This window comes from Urtica dioica, chromosome 5 (assembly GCF_054948205.1).
Source record: "Urtica dioica subsp. dioica isolate 48M chromosome 5, U.dioica_male_clone48M_v1_H2, whole genome shotgun sequence".
NCBI classification, from domain to species: domain Eukaryota; kingdom Viridiplantae; phylum Streptophyta; class Magnoliopsida; order Rosales; family Urticaceae; genus Urtica; species Urtica dioica.
Genome location: NC_142760.1, coordinates 681,219 through 702,056, shown reverse-complemented (window position 1 = coordinate 702,056; position 20,838 = coordinate 681,219). Strand labels below are relative to the sequence as shown.

Genomic DNA, 20,838 nt, shown 5'->3' with positions numbered 1-20,838 from the left:
TGCTATAACATGTTGAAATTTCACTTAACATGTTCATGTGTGATAGTCCCTTACAAAAAATTTACATGTGTCATGTCTGATAGTTTACTAAAGTTGGTTTCTAGGTGCTAAATTGAAAATATTCTAAAACCTCAGACAATGGTAAGGACGATTTTAGGACCTTATCTATCTCCGGTTTGATTTTCTCCAGATGCCATAACAGGGTCTATAGACGTATCAATTTCTTGTCGTCCGCTGCTCAATAATGTTAGAGCCTCCACGATTTTAGTATGGTCTGACTCGGACACCAATACGTAAAAAATTAAATATTCTGAAAGAATTTATAATTTAACCCAGATACCTCGAAAACTTATAAAGCAATAAATACACACATTCTACTCATTTGAAGACATTCGATCCAATGCGGAAACAAGTGACCACATTTAAGCTGAATTGTCTTGAACCCAAGGTCTCGCATTCGTTCTGGCAATAATTTGTTACAACTACCCATTCCCCTAATTTCTTTTAAGAATTTAACAAATATTTTATTTTACTGAAGTCCACTAGATCATTAGTAAATTAATTAACTAAAATGTAAATTCATCTTTAGTTAATTGATTTAAGCGGGCCTAGTAGGCTATTTACTCTTAAGTTAATTTATTTACTGCAGGTCTGGTGAACTATTTTTTACTGAAATAAAATTTTTGCTAGAATCTTAAAAGGGACAATTGAGCAAATGATTTACTTTTTATTTGATTAATTTACTACGGGTTTGTTGCACTATTTTTTTATTAAAATAAAACTTGAACTAATTTTTAAAATGAAGGTAAGCTATTGGGTTACTGGTCAAATTGCCTCACGAAAAAGAAAGTTGGCTGCTTGGCTCGAGGTCGATATCTTTCTTCGCTTTCTTTTTTAGTCTATAATTCGTTGTTTTAAATCCCAATTTTCACGTGGGACAACAAAATCACAAATCTAAAACCACACAAAAAATAGTTTGTAAATAATAAAAATGATAATGGCATATTGACATATTATTAACACCACATATACCTGTCTCATTTGTTTAATTGTTGTTGTCAATTTCGGCCCTTTTATTGCCGAAAATTTTCTCGCCATTGAAGAAAAATCATGTTCACACCTTACTACTTGTGTTAGTGATATACGTTAATCACTGTAAATTTTTTAAAAATTATGCTTAATTGTTCCAGGTACACAAGTCAATTAAGATATATTTACTCCACATTTTCACACATATACTAAAGTTGTAAATGTTGTAAATTGACATGCACATACATATTTACAGATACTAGATTAACATAACCTAATGAAGAGTTTTGAACAACACTGTGTTTCTTATTGACAAATATTTAAAAAAAAACAATATCTTATCATCATAACCAACATTCCCAACAATGTAAATTAACAAAATCTTGGCCAATAGTGTAAATTTACCAAGATCTTGTAAACAAAAACCTAAAAATCCCAAATTTCAAAATCACGAAAAACCCTAAAAACTCTAAATATATGAAAAGCTAGATCTGTAAATATACATCATCTTAAGCCAACAATACAAATTTACCCAAATATTGTAGTTAACCTTTGCAATCAAAAGCCAAAAACCCAAATTTCTTGAATCGCGATAATAAAGCGTTAAAATCGAGAAAAAATTGAAAATCCCAAAAACTAAGAATCAACAACACAAATATATAGTCAAGAACACACATTTCAATTTACAAGAGCAACAAATTAACAAACTTTTTTTTTTATTTACACATGCATTCAAAAACCCAGAAAAACCAAGAATTAATATCCAAAACACGAATCAAAACAAAAAAAAAATATCGAAACAATGTTAATCCAAAAACTAATGCACCTTATAAATGTAAATATATTAAAAAAAAAAAACGCACCTTTTAGTCGACAATATGTGCTTCATATCTTAAGTTCGCCGCTGGTTCTATTTTTTCTCTCTTTCGCTTCGTTTTTTTATTCTGTTTCCAGAATGTATAAATGTTTGCATATGTAATTGTTACTGTGTTCAGCATATATGCCTTGATTCTCGCGATTTTTAATTAATACGATATTTGATTTTTTTTCCTATGAAATTTGGGGTAAAGAGTGGGTGGGAAATTTTGTTGGGTATTTACGTCATTTTAGCGGTGTAAATAAAAGGTGGTGGCTATTTACAAAAAATTAACGAAAGATAAACTATTTTACAAAATCGTGGATGTTAGGTGGCTACATACCTAAAAGCCCCTATTAAATATAACAGATATTGACATGTCCAAATTTGAATGGTGGTCTGCCAAGGTATCAGCTTTTGGCTTGACTTGACTTAATACAACGCTGTGTAATTACCATTCCTCTCTTTGACTATAACAGCTCATCGTCTTCATCCATGTCCTCTCTCATGGAAAAAATGATTATTCTCATCTCCTCGGTAATGATCCTCGCTGTCGCCTTAGGACAGACGACACTGCCTCGCCGTAAGGATCGAGGCTTTCTCGGAGCGATCAGGAATGGAAGGTCGGCGACAACATTTTGCTGTTCTCACCACGCAATGGCTGGAATGCCAAGTCGTCGACGGTACTCACAGCCAACGACATCGACAGAAACATGGACGTGCCTTACCGAAGCGCTCGGGTGTCCGCCTTCGAGTTTTGCTACATGGTCCGGGTCGTGTCAGGCCCAAAGATCATCCGCCTCCACTTCTACGCGGTCAGACTGAACGCATCAATGGCGTTCTCGGTGAGGACCGGGGAGTAGGACCTCCTTTTCAACTTCACCGGCTCTCCAGCAACGGTGAAGACAGTGGTGAAGGAGTATATTCATCGTTTTCACTCCGGTCTCGGGGGGCTCCGCATTTGTCAACGGGATTGAAGTCGTGTACATGCCTTCTGTTAGGAATCCCACATTGAAAGTGAATGGGAACTAACAAGAGGTTATAAAGGTCATGGGTTATTCCTCTCATTACCAATTGGTTTTGAGATGGAACCTCATGATACTTTCACATGGTATCAGAGCCCATTAAGCCCAAACGGGTATCCGATCCAATCGTTGGGATTCGGCCCAAGATGAGCGAACGCAAAGAGCCGCTATCTTGAGGGGGCGTGTTAGGTATCTCACATTGAAAGTGAATAGGAACTAACAAGAGGTTATAAAGGTCATGGGTTACTCCTCTCATTACAAATTGGTTTTGAGATGGAACCTCATGATACTTTCACACCTTCCGATCTCTAATACACCGCCGACGCGGCCTTAGAGGGCCTCAAATGGGTTGGCCAGTAAAGCGCCTAATTTCCGAGGAACAACACAACACTGGAGGTGATGTACAGGGTCGACGTGGGAGCAGAGATAAAGACTCCGCCAGAGAAAGACACAGGAATGTTTCGGTCCTGGGAAAATAGTCTCCGTACTTGACTATTTCCGGATACAACATCACATATGTTATACAGAACAACATGCACGTTAAATTCTCTACAATCCCTAACTACACCGCACCAGAAACCGTCTACAAGACCGCCCGATCACTACGAAACCCACTTGATGCTACTTTGCACAGGAGGTACAACCTGACATGGGAGTTTCCGATGGATCCTTGCTTCACCTACATGCTCAGGATTCACTTCTGCGAGATCACCAAAGACATTAACCGAGATCCCTACAGGATTTTTATGATCTTCATAGCCAACCGGACTGCAGCAGATCAAGCTAACGTCATGGCCTGGATGAAAGAGAAGTACATTCCATATTTCAGGGACTACGTGGTAGCCATAGTCAAGGTCGGAAATCAGAACCTCACCCTCACTCTTCACTCAAGATCTTACACCTTATACAAGAACGCCATTCTCAACAGCCTCGAGATCTTCAAGTTGAGTGACAGCACTCGTAACCTCGGCCGTGTCAATCCTAATTTTGCTTCTTCGGTTGCAGTTGGCAAAGACCCACCAAATAGGAAGAACCGTAGAAAACCAGCAATGATTGGCATCATCGCCAGAGTCGCTTTTTGCGTTATTCTGATGGCCTTCGTTGTGGCGTTGTTCCTCCGACGGGGCAGGAAGATTAAGGAAAAATCTCGTTATCTCGTGCCATCGACCCTCTCTGCGGACATCTGTCGATGCTTCTCGCTGGCCGAGATAAACAAACACGACCAAAGGCTTCAACTGCATGCATGTCAATCATCGGTCACGGCGGGTTTGGAAACGTCTACAAGGGCTACAATGATGATGGGACGACCCCCACCCCAGTGGCAATCAAACAGCTAAAGCCAGAGTCCTCTCAAGGGGCCCATGAGTTCAAGACGGAGATCGAGACATTGTTGCACCTCCTACACAACAACCTCGTGTCCGTTATCGGATATTGCCACGACCGCGGCGAGATGATTCTCGTCTACGAGTACATGCCTCAGGGCACGCTCCAGGACAACCTCTACGAGTAAAAAAACCCGCCATTGACGTGGCAACGCCGCCTCGAGGCATGCATCAGTGCCGCCCGTGGGATCAACTACCTCCATTCCAATGCCAAACATGTCTTCATTCACCAAGATGTCAAGACTGTTAGGAATATTGCCCACTAGAAGATGATATTTACTAAATAAGATAAAAAGTTACTATATTAGCATCATATGATTAGTGGGTTGAGGTCTGATAACATTCATAATCAATAACAACTATCATTCATAGTCTCCGTATCAAACCGAATCGCATGCACTACTACAAAATACCTATTAGAAGTCGCTATATTTGCGTCGGGTACATTTTTTAGCGACACATAACCTTATTTTTTGGAGCTCGTTTGACGTGGAAAAGATTAAATTAATGCATTTTAATTTGATTGGGCCATGTGGCCTGGCGTCGCTCGCTTTTTGAGCGACGCCAGGCCACGTGGCATGGGGCGTCGCTCGCTTTTTGAGAGACGCCATGTACACGTGGCGTGGCGTCGCTCAAAAAGCGAGTGACGCCCCTCCCTTTTTAAAAAAAAAATGCATAAGTCGAGATTTCGCACAACAGTTATCACTTTCATCTTCTTCCTTCGACATTGTCTCTCCAAAAACCCCAAAATCCTCCATTGAAGGGCGTCGCTCAAAAAACGAGCGACGCCAGCTCTCTGAGCGACGCCATGTACACGTGGCGTGGCGTCGCTCAAAAAGCGAGCGACGCCCCTCCCTTTTTTTTATAAAAAAAATGCATAAGTCGAGATTTCGCACAACAATTATCACTTTCATCTTCTTCCTTCGACATTGTCTCTTCAAAAACTCCAAAATCCTCCATTGAAACCCTCCTCCACCACCATTACACATCTCCACCGACCACCTCCACCACCATTACACATCTCTAGCACTTTACTCCGTCCGGAGTCGTGGTTTTGGTGAACGTTTTCGGTCGTGACGCACGGGTAAGAGAATAGTTTTAGGGTTTTTAAAAAAAAAAATTTGTTTTTTGTTGTTTTTTTTTTATTTTTTTTATTCTATTTCATGATGTTTTGAGTAAAGATTCTTAGGTTTGTTTTTATTGATTTCGGTGTGAAGGATGTACATTTGTTGTTATTTACCGCCGTCCCCGCGCCCGTAGTCGCCGCCGGTCCCTCCGCCCCTCTTTCGTTCGGTCGCCGTCGTCGGGCTTAGGTAGAGGTTTTTTTTTATATATATAAACATTTTATTAGATTTGTTGTTACATATTTTCAGCCTCTCATTAGCTTGTGGGACGTCTTTAATCCCGTTTTCACTCGCCGTCGCCGCCGCCGCCCGTGTTAGCATCCAAGTAAGTTTTTTATTTTATTTTATAAAATGTCAAATTTTTTTGTACATATTATATATATTGAGCGTCGCTTGAAAATTATGTGTCACTAGATAATATAAAATGATTATTATTTTTTTTTTTTGTGTTTTTGATATATGTATCAATATGTTATGTTTCCTAGTAGTTTATAGACTTTAGACGTCGCTTTTTCTTTGTTGGACATGAATTGTGTGTGAATTTTGTTGTTATGTAATGATTAAATAAGTTATGTTTAGCTAGTAGTTTAGACTTTAGATGTCGCTTTTTTTTTTGTTGCACGTGAATTGTGTTTGATTTTGTTGTGTTGAGATGATCAAATATGTTATGTTTACTAGTAGTTTCGATGTCTTTTTGTTTTTTTTTTTTAAATCGGGTTTAATTTTTTTGTATAGCTTTATTATGGATAAGTTATGGATGTCGGCTCGTAGAGATTCAAACCAATATGTGGATGGTGTGAGAAAGTTCTTGGACCATTGTCTTAGTGTATGTGATAACATAGAGAGAATTCCATGTCCGTGTGTCAAATGTGGGAATTTAAGCTTTGGTAACATTACTACCCTAAAAGAACATTTGATATGTAAGGGTATCGATCAAAGCTATAAGATATGGATACACCATGGGGAAAATTATGTGGCAGAACATAATGTTGTCGTTCAAGATAATTCCGATGAAGAAGACGTTGATGCCCCTTACATCGCTGAGATGGTTAATGATTTGCAAGATGAACTTCAAGACAATCCCGACGAGCTTTATTCTCTTTTAAGTGGCGCCGAAACTCCTCTATATTCTGGTTGTGTCAAGTTCACCAAACTTTCAACCTTAATAAGGTTATTCAACTTAAAAGCCAAATACGGATCGAGCGATGTTATGTTCTCAGAACTTCTTGGCTTGCTAAGAGATATATTACCAGAAAATAATCAGATACCATCGTCTGTATATGTGGCAAAAAAAACTCTAGCGGCTATTGGTTTGGGATATAAAATTATTATCGATTAATAATTATTGATTGTTTATGCAGGTTTAAAATGTCCGACAATGAAGCATCCAGTTCCGATGATGCTGCACCTAGTGAGAGAGCAAAAAGAGATCCAACGAAACTCCCGGCAATAGTACATGCGAGGAGTCAAGGAACTAGACTCGGAGTTGACGTGGACGAGTATGGAGCGCCTATCGGTGATAAGGCAAGAAGCTTTGCAAGCTTTTTGGGTGTTCAAGCTAGAAGAGTGTCCATTCTTTACGATGATTGGCGCGAAGTTCCTCTCCACCTTAAGAATATAATGTGGAACTATATTTATGTAAGTTTTTCCTTTAGTATAAAACTATTTGTATGATGTTTATATAATTGTTTAGTATCTAACACTCATTTTTCAGACAACTTTTGAAATCGACGTTATTTACCGACATGAGGCAATGAAAAAAATTGGAAAAATGTGGCGTAATTTCAAGAATAGGTTGACACGCGAGATCTACAATAACGTTAAAGAAGACATTAATCCGGAAAGTTTCGCAGAGTATCACGAAGATGAGTACGGTATTCCAAAAGATGATTGGATCAAATATGTGAAGAAGCGGCTAAGTTCGGAATTTGCGGTAAGTTATTATGTAACCATTTTTCTTAAATACAATCTAGTTCTAACAATTTACGTTTTGACTTAGTTCTAACAATTTACGTTTTGACTTAATACATGAGGTATATACACTAAAAAAATTATTTATTTTAATTACGGAAAATCGTATATAACTTGTTCATTGATTAGGGACTTGTACGCGAATAATCGACAAGCCGAATATCGATTTGTGAACCCGGAGGAAGTTGCAATCGATGTTAGACCTAAGAGCTTCGATGATCGAGTGAATCATATTGCATCTCGGTTGGATGCTTTGAGAGGAACACAAATGTTGCTTATGCCATGGAACTATTCGTAAGTTCGTTAATGACTTATTATATTTTTTTTTCAAATTGTTTATAAGTTAAGAATTTTTTTATTTAGGAGGCATTGGATACTTTTGGTCATGGACGGAGATGGTCATGTGTACCATTTTGATCCTCTTCATCATGCTATTCAGAGTGATCTAAAATCCGTCCTCTCAACGTAAGTAGTAACTTTTTTTTTATCGATGACATTATACAACTACAATTATATTGTGCATTTAGACTTATTAAACTTATCTTATGTAGAGCGTTTGGAAGATATTTTAACGTGCCGTTGAAGGTCACTTGGCATAAGGAAAAGGTACTATAAAACATACATAATTTTAATATAAACATGTTCATAAAAATGATGTATTTTATCATAGGGCCCGAAACAACCTTCAAGTACGGAGTGCGGATATTTTGTCTTACTCTGATGAGAGATTTGTTTAGAGGGAGATCATTCTGTGATACCCTCGCACATGTAAGTATCTAATTAATAGAGTTTCTTAGTATGTTATGTATGTTTATTAATATGCTTCTTTATTTTGATTTCAGTTGCGATCGTTGCAAACTTACAGTGATACCGCGATGGACGAACTTCGACAAGATTATGCTAGAATTATTGTGGATGGTATGTTGATGTCTTTATATTGAACTATGATGCGTTAAGATATTAAAAGGGTAAAATAATTGTAAAAACTGCGTTAACTGTTATTTTGTTATGTTAAAAAACTTGATTATGAAATTTAGCACGAAAAATTTGAGCTGCTTTTATCTGTTTTCTAGTTGGTTTGAGTATTGTTTCGTCTGTTTTGTTGCAGGAAAATTATAGTGGGAAAACGTATTTTTTAAATTGAAAAAAAAAAGATTTATGGCGTCGCTCAAATAAAAAGCAACGCCAGCCCGGAGTCGCTCAATTTTTGAGCGATGCCAGCCTGGAGTAGCTCAATTTTCGAGCGACGCCAGCCTGGAGTTGCTCAGAAATTGAGCGACTCTAAAAACCCTGGAGTCGGTCAATTTCTGAGCGACTCCAGGCTGGCGTCGCTCAATTTCTGAGCGACTCCAGGCTGGCGTCGCTCGAAAATTGAGCGACTCCTGGTTATAAAGCGACACAAATAAATAGAGCGACGCCCAATTAAAAAAACCCGCCAATCCAACGTGGCGCTTACGTGGAGCGTCACTCGGTCATAAGCGATGCCCAAACCTTTGGGCGTCACTAACATATGCGTCGCTCAAAAAGCGACGCCCAAAATATAACGCGTCGCTTTTTGAGCGACTCTAAAAGGGTATTTTGTAGTAGTGATGCTAGGCATCCGAGATCGGGCGGTGAACTAAAACTTGGTCGATGACTGATATACGCCTGAAAAGCCTTATCTAAAGTCATATATGTGGAACATGAGTGAGGGTTGATCCCTCAGTGGGAGCATTATACATTTGCAGAAGGTACGATCTGGACAGGCTTTGGTTTGGATAGATGCATCATTTAAGGACCATTACGACACAGTAGCCAGGGTCACAAATGATGGTCACAGTGACGCTTGATCTTAATGTTGAAGTGATCACGGACTTCTAGGTCGTGTTACCGGGTTCTTTGATTCATCACGTTAAAGGCAAATGAAGGTTGAATAAATGGATGTTTTGGGAACTCGGGACATGATCGTAGAATGGAAGTGTTTCACAAATACAGAATCCAGCCTTCCTTAAAGAAGGTTAATATTCTTTCACCTAAGGGTTGATTCCAGAACTGATTGATTGTGCACACTTCCGATGTTGGCTTACGTTCGGTTGAATCTTTCGCTGAGGAAGCAACGATGCTTAGGGCTTATATGTAACAAGAAAGGTATAACGGAACAAATTGACCTATCTCGATACGGGCAGAACCTGGAGGGTCATGCTCACGAACTGACTAAATCAGTGGACACTCGTTACAATGAGTAAATATAATTCTAGTAATAAAGGAGAGTGCAGTCTTAGCTTACACGTGGAGTATTGACTAAGATTAGACACATTGATCGAAAAAGAGCAATGACTATTTCGTCTTTTAATCGAATTTGTTAACATTCAACTACTAGGTCCATAGTCACCGATTCGGCTTCGATAAAGGCGGATAAGAACGTTAACGACGACGGGTGAATATGTTTTGTCGTATTTACATATTTAATATTTATAGTTTTTACATGATTCGTGCAGTCATATATTCCATCGAAGTAAAATCGATTTCGCAAATTCACTTAATATTATTCAAGAAGGATCCATTTTTATTTATACTATCGTGAAAGAAAGAACAAAAAAAGATAAAAACATCATCAAATAAAGTTATATTTTTATTCTAATTTGTGGGTTTATGATCAACTTGATAAATTATGGACAAAAATACCGTAAATTGATATATACTAAACCCAATATTTTTAATCTTAGGAAGTATGTGCATCAAATTTTAACATAATACTAAAAGTTTTGTGATTGCTCCTTTGACAATCATGCGCGGGCGGATGTATGTTATTGTATTTACATCATTAATTTTTTTTTTTAATGATCCATATCATCAAGAATTCAAATAATTCGATTTATGTTCTTGTAATTTTTTGTTGGTTTTTAGATGTTACGTGCACAATGAGCGTGATAGCCACTTGCCCCTCTTTAAATATTACGGGTTTACTGCAAAGAGACATTCCTAGTCTCCTACGAAATTTTAGTTTAAAAAATCTTAGGATTTTGTGTGAGTACCTTGCTACCATTTGTGTCAATCATCCCAAAAACATTAATTATCTCAAATTTTGAAGGTAAATGAGAAAGAAAGTGAGTTTTACATGGTGATGGCACAAATATGAGTCCAATCGATGTTGTTAACATGAAGTAATGACTCTAAAGTTATGTTTCAAGTGACGCATTAAACGCATTGATTAGAAAACAATTCATGTGATTATCTAACCATATGAACAACGATAAGATAGAATGGGAGTCTCTTCAATGTCATTCCTACTTAAAGTCATAAAATCTCTTCCATGGGAGTGGTAATTAAACAATTTTGGTTTTTTTTTTTTCGATTCAAACGGAATGATAGAGCCTTAGTGGGAGTCGTATATGGTAACATTGCACGTACAATTTTTGGGGGATCCCATAAAGCTAGCTAGTGTATCGGCCCACCCTATTTGGGGTTATTGAAGCGACTCGCTTTGGTCAATTATCAAGAAGAAAAAAAACACAGTCGAATCGCGCATGTTGGTGTGCCTCGAACCCATGACAATAGAGGAGTGACATTGTTAACCCTTACATAACAAGAGGATTACCCATTACAAAAATTGCGGGTAAAAGAAAAAAAAAAAAAAAAAGATATGATCTCCATAGCAAAAATACAACTAGGGCAAGGGAGTTGTATTAGTGAGATTCAATTAGTATTAGTGAGACGCCCATAAGAGTAGAACAACAGCTCAAAAAGAAAAAAAAAAACGAAGTCCGAAGACCTCAAGTAGCTTATACTACCCCCAATCTATTATCTTGTAGAACTAGTTGTTTCGTTGACCCAATTGCAATCCATTGAAAAAATTATGGAAAATCGTACTCCGTAATGGAATGTTAGTGGATTGAATATTGATCAATATATGTGGTAATCAAATTCAGAAATATTGACTTGTATAGGGTACATGTTGAAGCCAACGGTGGACAAAATAATTTCACTATTTTAAAGCAGGAGGATTATACTTTTGAAAAACCTTCCAAACCATTACGTATTCATTTAGATTCGTCGGTACCAACATGTTTTTAGGAAGTACCAAACCATTATGTATACAGTTTCTATAAGTTGGGAATAGATTGTAGTAAATAAGGCATAGGTAACATCATACGCTTCATATCCTCATTAAATTGCTGTGAACTTTGCCCACATTCCTTGATGACCAAATCCGATCATAGGGTTTCGATAAACTTCTCCACCTTTGACTTTTTTCCACCTATATCAAAATAAAAATTGATTAATAATTTAATGGAAATGATGAGTATGTGAATAATATAAGTTGTATATACGTACGTATATTTGGTTACTAAGACATGCAGAAATGTGGACAAGAATACTCTTGCATATTCTGATCCCGGGCATTGTCTCGCCCCTCGACCAAATGGCATGAAATTCTTCGAAACTGCTTCTGAATCAAGTGCCTATTTTTCATTCAAACAACACCACAAAATTCATATAGTAAACTACCGAGTTTGTTTGTTGTAAATGAATTGATTTGTTTTTATAACAGAAACAGATCGATTACCTTCCAACGCCATGGATCAAATTTGAGGGGATGAGTGAAAGTATTGGAACTTAAATGTTGAGAAGAAGTTACTAGCATGATAGTCCACCCAGCGGGGATTATAAAACCTAAAAAATATTTTTATTCAGCTGTAAATTTTTGTTTTCTCAAGTTGATGATGTTGTGAGAACAATACAGGTTGGAAAACTAATAAATTACTTCCTATTACATTTTGTAACAATATACTAACTTTTTACGACTTAAGTCAACTTTGTAAATACATAATTCGATACCAACTTGGCAATTTGCCCAAAATTTGCTGGATATTATTATATGCATTGTTAAATAATTATATATATATATATATATATATATATATGTGTGTGTGTGTGTGTGTGTGTGTGTGTGTGTGTGTGTGTGTGTGTGTCCGTAGAGAGAGATTATTATATTGCATGTCAGGTATGTAGAGTGGAGTATTCCAATGAAGAGAAATAATGGAAAGATATTTCACTAAATTAATCAAGTTATTTTTGAGCTGCATAAATCAAGTTAAGGATTATATATCAATGCCTTTTATTGGGATATCTTTCACCGCTCTACGCAGTAATCCGGGTAGAATATTTGTCAGCCTCAGTGTTTCATTGATAACCTATAAATGAAATATATATCATATGTAAACGTAAAGTTGTAGCATAAATATATAAAAACAAAAAATTGATTTTGATTGTGACTAACTTGATGTGTAAAAGTCAAGGATTTGTATTCATCCCATGAGAGCGAGGAATTTGGGTCAACTCTTTGGTTCACAACTGATTCATGCTCAGCCTGGTAGTTATTAGAAACTTATATTAGTATATTAATTATTTTTTACAAAAAAAAATATAAACAATTTATTTTACCTTCAACTCTTGTAACGCCAAGGGGTTTTCTTCGAGAAATTTTAGGAGCAACGGAACGACGGCTAAAATTGTGTCGGTGGAGGCGAAAAGCGTGACATAAACGAAGTGGAGAACGAAATTTTCCGATAGAAATTTCTGCGAATCCATGTCCTTGCTGAGCTGGTCAAGAATATCTTCTTCGTCTTTCTTTACCATTTCTTTGCGTCTCTCCGTAATCATATCCCTCAGCAGCTTAAATACTTTTTCTTTGCCCTGCACATATATTATGTTTATACGTACACATTAATATGTCATAAATCGAATTTGGTTTTATTAAGCGCGCGACCATAGAATTATGTTGTTAAAATTGAATATAATTACATTGGTGATGAATTTATAACGTTAACTAACCATTTTACCATAAGATAATAAAATCACTTAAGACGTATGATTTTACCGGAAAATGTATGCATTTCTTATCAGAAAATTTGATGAAGATATTAGGAAATATGGTCATATGCGTCAAATTTTAAAGCTTAAGAACTACTTATACCGGGGGGAAAAATTAAGACCAATCCGTAACACTCAAATAATATACTCTTTCCCTGATTTCTATATAATTATTATTATCTTATTTGTTTTTATTGATATTGCTGATCTGATATAATTATACTGTTCTTTTTGTTCTTTTTTTTTTTTTTTTTTGTTTTAAATAGATCGGCTATAATTGAACTAACTTTAAATTCACTCAATAAACATAACATTTACATGCAAGTAGCATAACTACATGGCTTCGGAATGTGTGAACAAACCTCTAAAAACTAAAAGTCACTCTTTGAAAAGGGAAAACAAAAAAATAAATAGTTGTTTATCATCTTTTTATTCGAATGACGACACCGTTTATTATTCTATATACTTCTCTATATGTTGCCATTTTTTTTCCGATCAGCTAATTTGACTCTGTAATCAGATTGATCAAACTTTGGTCTCAATTTGCAATATTTAGGGAGTTTAAAACTAACATCACGAGCTATATGACATCAACTAGATTTACTGGGAATAAAATAAGTAAATTAAAACTGATTTTTCTTCGTCTCCCATGTCAATACCCAGGTTTTCTTGCAATAGAATATATAGTTTACTATGAATAGAAAAATTATTTTCAAATAATATCTATGGATCGACCGCGTACACTTAAAAGTACGCATAAAATTTTACATTATGGTGGTAAAACTTCTACGAAATCCATTACTTTAAATAGGTCATGAATTTTATTTTTTGAACTTTTATTTGCCATAAAAGATTTCATTGTTTCCAAAGCTGTTGACGAGAAGGAAAAAAAAAGACGAAATTTCACAAAGGTTTAACAGCACTAAAACGACTAGACCAACTAAATATGATATCATAAAAAAACCCATGAGACCTAAGCGCAAAGCTGAACTTACTCGAAATTTCGAAATTTTTCGATTGTTTTATATATCTCCAAATCTCAAATAAACTCCCACACAAGTAAAGATGACACCAGGAATCATTAACCAAACAACCACCGGCCAAAAAACGCATTAAACATATCTACCTCGTGCTTTATAAATAAGTTATTTAAAAGTTATAGATTATAATGTAATGAAACATATCATATCTAGAGTCTAGACACAAATTTATAACATTAAATTGATCGTGACCTTATTTGGTTCTTATTCTCTTTCATGAATTACATAAATCATAATTGATTTAGAATATAATATTTTCTCAATTGGAAATATTCTTACACTCTTTTTGGTTTGAAGTGCTATGCTTTTTTTATTTTTTATTTTTTATTTTTTTATTTTTTATTTTAATATCACAAGAGGTTATTATTTTTATTTCCTACTCAGTTGTTGTGGCCAGTGCTGGTTGTGGCAATAAGATCTTCACTCTCGTCCATTTGAAGCTCGATTATCTTTATTGTTTATTAATAAGAAAATAATAAAATTATGAAGCATGTTGAGATTTTGTCTTGATTCCCTGGGAGCACATTATGTCATCCAATGCGTTGGCAGATTGGCCCTCTAATAATTATAAATCCTACCGTTTTACGATCGAATTAATTATCATTCAGCGAAACAAAATAATAATAATAATAATAATAATAATAATAATAATAATAATAAATGGGGTACGTACTTGATCTAGCATTCTTTGGGTGCATGATTGATCAATGATGTCTCAGCTTACCTACTCTAACAAAATTGAATCAAATTGCGCATAACCAATTATGAACCATGTTCAGATTGCGTTTTTGACGTGCTTCTTTAATGCACCTGATCACAATAGAAAAAAAAAAGAATAAAAATATCTAACAATAAAACACATAACCAATTCATTAAGTGTTAATCTTTGAATTAAAGTATTGTATTTAAATTTTTTAATTACATTTTTATTGATATATAGTAATATATTAATTAAGAACAGTATTACATTTCGATATTCTAGATAGTGGTATGGGTGATATTCAGTCTTATATGGATTTCTTTGATTACATAAACCAATATCAAGAGGTTTCATTTAAATTAGGAATATATATCAAGGTATAAATATAAATCGAACAGTTTTAATTGTTTTCACAAAAAATATTCTTAGACTACGATTAGTTATATGTTCCTAATAATTCAAGTTTAACTTATTAATTACTAGCATATTTTCTTTAAGAATTAAATAAAAAAAAATAGAGTGTTTAAGCCAATCTCATTGAATACGTTAATTTAAAAAGGGTTAAAAAATGTTAGACCAAATAAAACTACAAAACAAGAAAATCTGCTTAGATAGAAAGATCAGGGAGTTTTAATAATCAACTCTTTGAACTTCCGAGACAAAGATTAGACATTCGCAAGTTCAATCAATCATTAGGGATTATAACATGTCATGTCATCAAAGTGCTCGTGTGTCGGTTGAAAAGTCGCCACACAATCGAATGATAAGCTTTTCCATTCAAGAATCATGCCTAAATATGGTACCTGGACCAATCTTTACGATTTGATTTGAAGAGCATCGTCCTAATTAAGAATAATAGAAGGAAGTTCGATCTAGTTGTGGTGAAAATTTCAAATGACCACCCTCAAAGAAAAACTAAAAGTAGTCCCGAGAATCTAGTTTTCATGAACAATCGCTTCGATGAAAACTCGATGATATTTCTTGAAGGACAACAAACGAAAATCTCAAAATCCCTTAGCTAAAACGCCATAAAAATTGTTCCCATAGGAGACAACAAAGCGAAGTACCGAAAATCTGGCCACAACTAATTGCAAAGTCACCCGGTGTTACAAAATAATCCAAAGCTTCTTGGAAGGGATATTTTGGTATTTTATTTTCTAGCTACAACCACAAGTATTATTTAGCCTTGCAATCTATAAATTTTAAATATATATGTTTATTTTTTTCAAGCTTAGTTATTAGTAACTGCCTGACAGTTATTAATAACAGTGTAGGTCCCTGATTGCAGAACGTACGATCTTTTCTTTTATTCTCATCAACAAGAATACTCCAGACTCTCAGGCAAACTGCAATTGGAAGACCACCATTCTTTTGTATTTTCAATCCATGGATTCAGGTACGCTTCCGCTATTAAGATTTATGGTTTGGTTTCTCTTTAATTGAATTATGATTACTTTAGGGATTTAAAATTCCTAACAATTGGTGGTAATGTTGACGTGGCATAAAATGAGTGGAGGAAGATAAGGCAAGAGATAAGACTAATAAAGCATATCTTCGAGAATTACAATCCATGCCTTCTTTATAAATTCTTTTCAAATAGATCCTGAAAATTGTTACAATTATATCCTTCATCGCCTAATTATATAATTAAATCCGTAACTGATCGGACTTTTAATTATATGCTTCAAACCGAGAATTTTCTCGTTCGTTCTCGATTAATTCAAATATATTCAAGGTTTCTCAGAATTAATTATCGTCATTGAGAATTTATTTTCTTAAATTAAATTCCGGAATATCTCCTCGGAAAATAATTTATTATTCGAGACGAACTCGATAATTCCTTTATTTAGTCCGAGATTTCTCCTTAATAAACTTATTATTCCAAACCCAAGATTATGGAAATAATTCTTAGAAAATTAATTACATAATTTTCTCGTCTTTTTGATGAACTTAATTAATTTACAACATTAATCTTAAAATTTCGAGTCGTTACAGGTAACATCATACGCTTCATCCTCATTCAATTGCTGGAACTTTGCCCGCATTCCTTGATGACCAAATCCGATCATAGGGTTTCGATAAACTTCTCCCCCTTTGACTTTTTTCCACCTATATCAAAATAAAAATTGCTTAATAATTTAATGGAAATGATGAGTATGTGAATAATATAAGTTGTATATACGTACGTATATTTGGTTACTAAGACATGCAGAAATGTGGACAAGAATACTCTTGCATATTCTGATCCCGGGCATTGTCTCGCCCCTCGACCAAATGGCATGAAATTCTTCGAAACTACTTCTGAATCAAGTGCCTATTTTTCATTCAAACAACACCACAAAATTCATATAATAAATTACCGATTTTGTTTGTTGTAAATGAAGTGATTTGTTTTTATAATAGAAACAGATCGATTACCTTCCAACGCCATGGATCAAATTTGAGGGGATGAGTGAAAGTATTGGAACTTAAATGTTGAGAAGAAGTTACTAGCATGATAGTCCACCCAGCGGGGATTATAAAACCTAAAAAATATTTTTATTCAGCTGTAAATTTTTGTTTTCTCAAGTTGATGATGTTGTGAGAACAATACAGGTTGGAAAACTAATAAATTACTTCCTATTACATTTTGTAACAATATACTAACTTTTTACGACTTAAGTCAACTTTGTAAATACATAATTCGATACCAACTTGGCAATTTGCCCAAAATTTGCTGGATATTATTATATGCATTGTTAAATAATTATATATATATATATATATATATATATATATGTGTGTGTGTGTGTGTGTGTGTGTGTGTGTGTGTGTGTGTGTCCGTAGAGAGAGATTATTATATTGCATGTCATGTATGTACAGTGGAGTATTCCAATGAAGAGAAATAATGGAAAGATATTTCACTAAATTAATCAAGTTATTTTTGAGCTGCATAAATCAAGTTAAGGATTATATATCAATGCCTTTTATTGGGATATCTTTCACCGCTCTACGCAGTAATCCGGGTAGAATATTTGTCAGCCTCAGTGTTTCATTGATAACCTATAAATGAAATACATATCATATGTAAACGTAAAGTTGTAGCATAAATATATAAAAACAAAAAATTGATTTTGATTGTGACTAACTTGATGAGTAAAGGTCAAGGATTTGTATTCATCCCATGAGAGCGAGGAATTCGGGTCAACTCTTTGGTTCACAACTGATTCATGCTCAGCCTGGTAGTTATTAGAAACTTATATTAGTATATTAATTCTTTTTTACAAAAAAAAATATAAACAATTTATTTTACCTTCAACTCTTGTAACGCCAAGGGGTTTTCTTCGAGAAATTTTAGGAGTAACGGAACGACGGCTAAAATTGTGTCGGTGGAGGCGAAAAGGGTGACATAAACGAAGTGGAGAACGAAATTTTCCGATAGAAATTTCTGCGAATCCATGTCCTTGCTGAGCTGGTCAAGAATATCTTCTTCGTCTTTCTTTGCCATTTCTTTGCGTCTCTCCATAATCATATCCCTCAGCATCTTAAATACTTTTTCTTTGCCCTGCACATATTATGTTTATACGTACACATTAATATGTCACAAATCGAATTTGGTGTTATTATTAATAGAACAGTAAATTATCTTATTTATTTGTAATCACCTTTACACATCTATTGTAGGCTGTGCCGGGAAAATTGAAGGGAAACGAAACAAAACCATCCGTGACATTAGAAAATATCTCGCTTAGGTTTTCAGGTGATTTTTCTGGCTCATATCCGATCAGCCTCTTTGCGATAAAATTTATGAGCACCTACATTTTCATCAAAATTAAATGAATGTTAAAAAAGTACTATATGCACGCATCACGAAATTAATTTCATCAAAATTAAAAAAAGGACTTACAACAAGAAGGGCTTGTCTGATTTCAACGGAGTTGTGAGTGTCATCATCAATATTAGACCAAGAATTTAGGGTGTCTTTTACAATATGTTCAATTTGAGGGAGCAACTTTTGCTTGATGGTCTCAGCCCCAAAGAGTTTGAGCAAAGTGTTCCTTGTGTACTTGTGAATGGCTCCAAGTGAGTTCATTTGAGTTTCGCTGTCCAAACCAATGATCTTCGAGAACGTGTCAAAGTACCAAAGCTCCACCAGATTTCCTTCTTGATTAAGGATGTAATGGTTCACTTCTGGATCTGTCGACACCACAATTGGCTGCCCAATTATACTTGTGCGAAATATTGGTCCATATCTGTTTAAACAACCATTGGGTTTGTGAGAAAAAACGTGTTATTCTTTAGGGTATATTATTTAGCACTAACACAACTATATATATATATATATATATATATATATATATATATACAGGAATGTATTGATCTAACCTTCGGACTCTAGTTGTGATGAAAGGGTGAGAATCAAGAGAGTAACTTTTGACAATGAGACCAAGAGCCTCTCCGATGAAAGGCAAACCCATCGAACCAGGTGGCAATAATAATAGTTGATCTCCATCACTTCTCAACTTTGGAACTCTTCTTGAAAACCAAATCTTCCTTATCATCTCAACGAAGCATGTTACACTTAAGCCTACCACAACCATAGCCAATGTGTTTGTCCACATTTTGAGTAATTGGTGTCTTTTTTTTCTGTTTCTTTTCTGTCAGAAGTAATATTCGATGTCTTTCTAACCAAGTAGTTGCGGCTTTATTTATAATGCATGTGCGAGTATCGGTTTGAATTGGTGGGGTTCACATCTTAATTATTGCCTTTGTTTGTATTAGCATATATATATATATATATATATATATATATATTAATAATTATTATTATATATATTTATTTAGGATCATTTATGGGGGACATGCATGAGCATGGCCAGGCTTTTTTTTTTACATCAAGTCAGAATATCAGATAACATTTTGTTTTCAACCAAAATCCAAAAATGGCATTCCTTTCACAACTGTCTGGCTATAATGAAATTATAGGTAACATGATTTAGAAAAAAATACTTATATAATCATTTAAACCATCGCGGATCATCACAAATTAACAAAAAAAAGATTTAAGTACTTTCAGGGACATTTTTATAATAAAAAAATAGGTAAAAGTCTAATTTGTCTCACCCAGAACGGGGACCATCCAAACGCTATTATTTATAATGCTATTAGGGTTATAATGCTATTAATTATTTATAATGCTATTAATTATTTATAATGCTATTAGGGTTATATATACTCATACTAACTGTTAATGCCTGAAAATGGATCAACACGAAAACCAGTCCGCGGTTCGGTCTAGGGCCGGACCCTATGACCGCGCGGTGGTCGAACAGAGAAGTTGTCTAGGCACTTGTCGTCTCCGCCGCATCGGAAAATGGGTTTCCGACGACTCTTCACCTGAAAAAGAGAGAAACGTGAGCTAAAGAACTCCGGAGGGTTTTCCTCCGGCGGATACTTCGACGCTCAACATTAATACAAGTGTCTTGCTTCGAGGTTCTAGAGAGAGAAAGTCTCAGATGAGAGAGAAGCAGAGGTTTTGTAAGTTATGAGAGAACTTACCTCCAAATGGGAAAATTGGAGGTACTTATAGATGTGATGTTGAGTCGGGGTAAAACCGTCATTTACTCGGGCTCCCCCTTCAGACATGGGGTAGAGGTCACCCCTGTTCACCATGAGGGTGGAGGTCGACCCTGACATCCGAGGGTGGAAGTCGACCCTGGCTGCTATGAGTGTGGAGGTCGACCCTGACATCCGAGGGTGGAGGTCGACCCTGGTCGCTGTCAGTGCGGAGGTCGATACTGACATCCAAGGGTGGAGGTCGACCCTGGTCACCATGAGGGTGGAAGTCGACCTTGATCTCTGAGGCTGATGAGGGTAGA

General features: G+C 35.4%; 2 protein-coding genes across 2 annotated transcripts; both read right to left on the bottom strand.

Moving 5' to 3' along the window:
- Positions 1-11,526: 11,526 nt before the first annotated feature.
- On the bottom strand, positions 11,527-13,307 carry LOC149394648 (cucurbitadienol 11-hydroxylase-like). The gene is made up of 7 exons (XM_089615267.1): positions 13,248-13,307; positions 12,812-13,063; positions 12,648-12,737; positions 12,483-12,561; positions 11,934-12,040; positions 11,702-11,829; positions 11,527-11,624 (listed from the first exon to the last, which is right to left on the bottom strand). The coding sequence occupies exons 1-7, from the start codon at positions 13,305-13,307 to the stop codon at positions 11,534-11,536; spliced, it is 807 nt and encodes a 268-aa protein (XP_089471393.1). The 3' UTR covers positions 11,527-11,533.
- Positions 13,308-16,775: 3,468 nt separating this feature from the next.
- Positions 16,776-19,635, bottom strand: LOC149394647 (cucurbitadienol 11-hydroxylase-like). The gene is made up of 9 exons (XM_089615527.1): positions 19,346-19,635; positions 18,867-19,212; positions 18,625-18,774; positions 18,273-18,524; positions 18,109-18,198; positions 17,944-18,022; positions 17,399-17,505; positions 17,167-17,294; positions 16,776-17,089 (listed from the first exon to the last, which is right to left on the bottom strand). The coding sequence occupies exons 1-9, from the start codon at positions 19,579-19,581 to the stop codon at positions 16,954-16,956; spliced, it is 1,524 nt and encodes a 507-aa protein (XP_089471653.1). The 5' UTR covers positions 19,582-19,635; the 3' UTR covers positions 16,776-16,953.
- Between the last annotated feature and the right edge of the window lie 1,203 nt (positions 19,636-20,838).

Excerpts from the sequence above, each read along its gene's own strand:
- LOC149394648 (XM_089615267.1), bottom strand. The coding sequence starts at position 13,307 with ATGACCATATTTCCTAATATCTTCATCAAATTTTCTGATAAGAAATGC. Across the intron at positions 12,738-12,811 it reads TGGCGTTACAAGAGTTGAAG|GCTGAGCATGAATCAGTTGT; the intron begins GTAAAATAAATT and ends AATAACTACCAG. Across the intron at positions 12,041-12,482 it reads GAAAGATATCCCAATAAAAG|GTTTTATAATCCCCGCTGGG; the intron begins GCATTGATATAT and ends AATATTTTTTAG.
- LOC149394647 (XM_089615527.1), bottom strand. The coding sequence starts at position 19,581 with ATGTGGACAAACACATTGGCTATGGTTGTGGTAGGCTTAAGTGTAACA. Across the intron at positions 17,506-17,943 it reads GAAAGATATCCCAATAAAAG|GTTTTATAATCCCCGCTGGG; the intron begins GCATTGATATAT and ends AATATTTTTTAG. Across the intron at positions 17,090-17,166 it reads GTCTTAGTAACCAAATATAC|GTGGAAAAAAGTCAAAGGGG; the intron begins GTACGTATATAC and ends ATTTTGATATAG.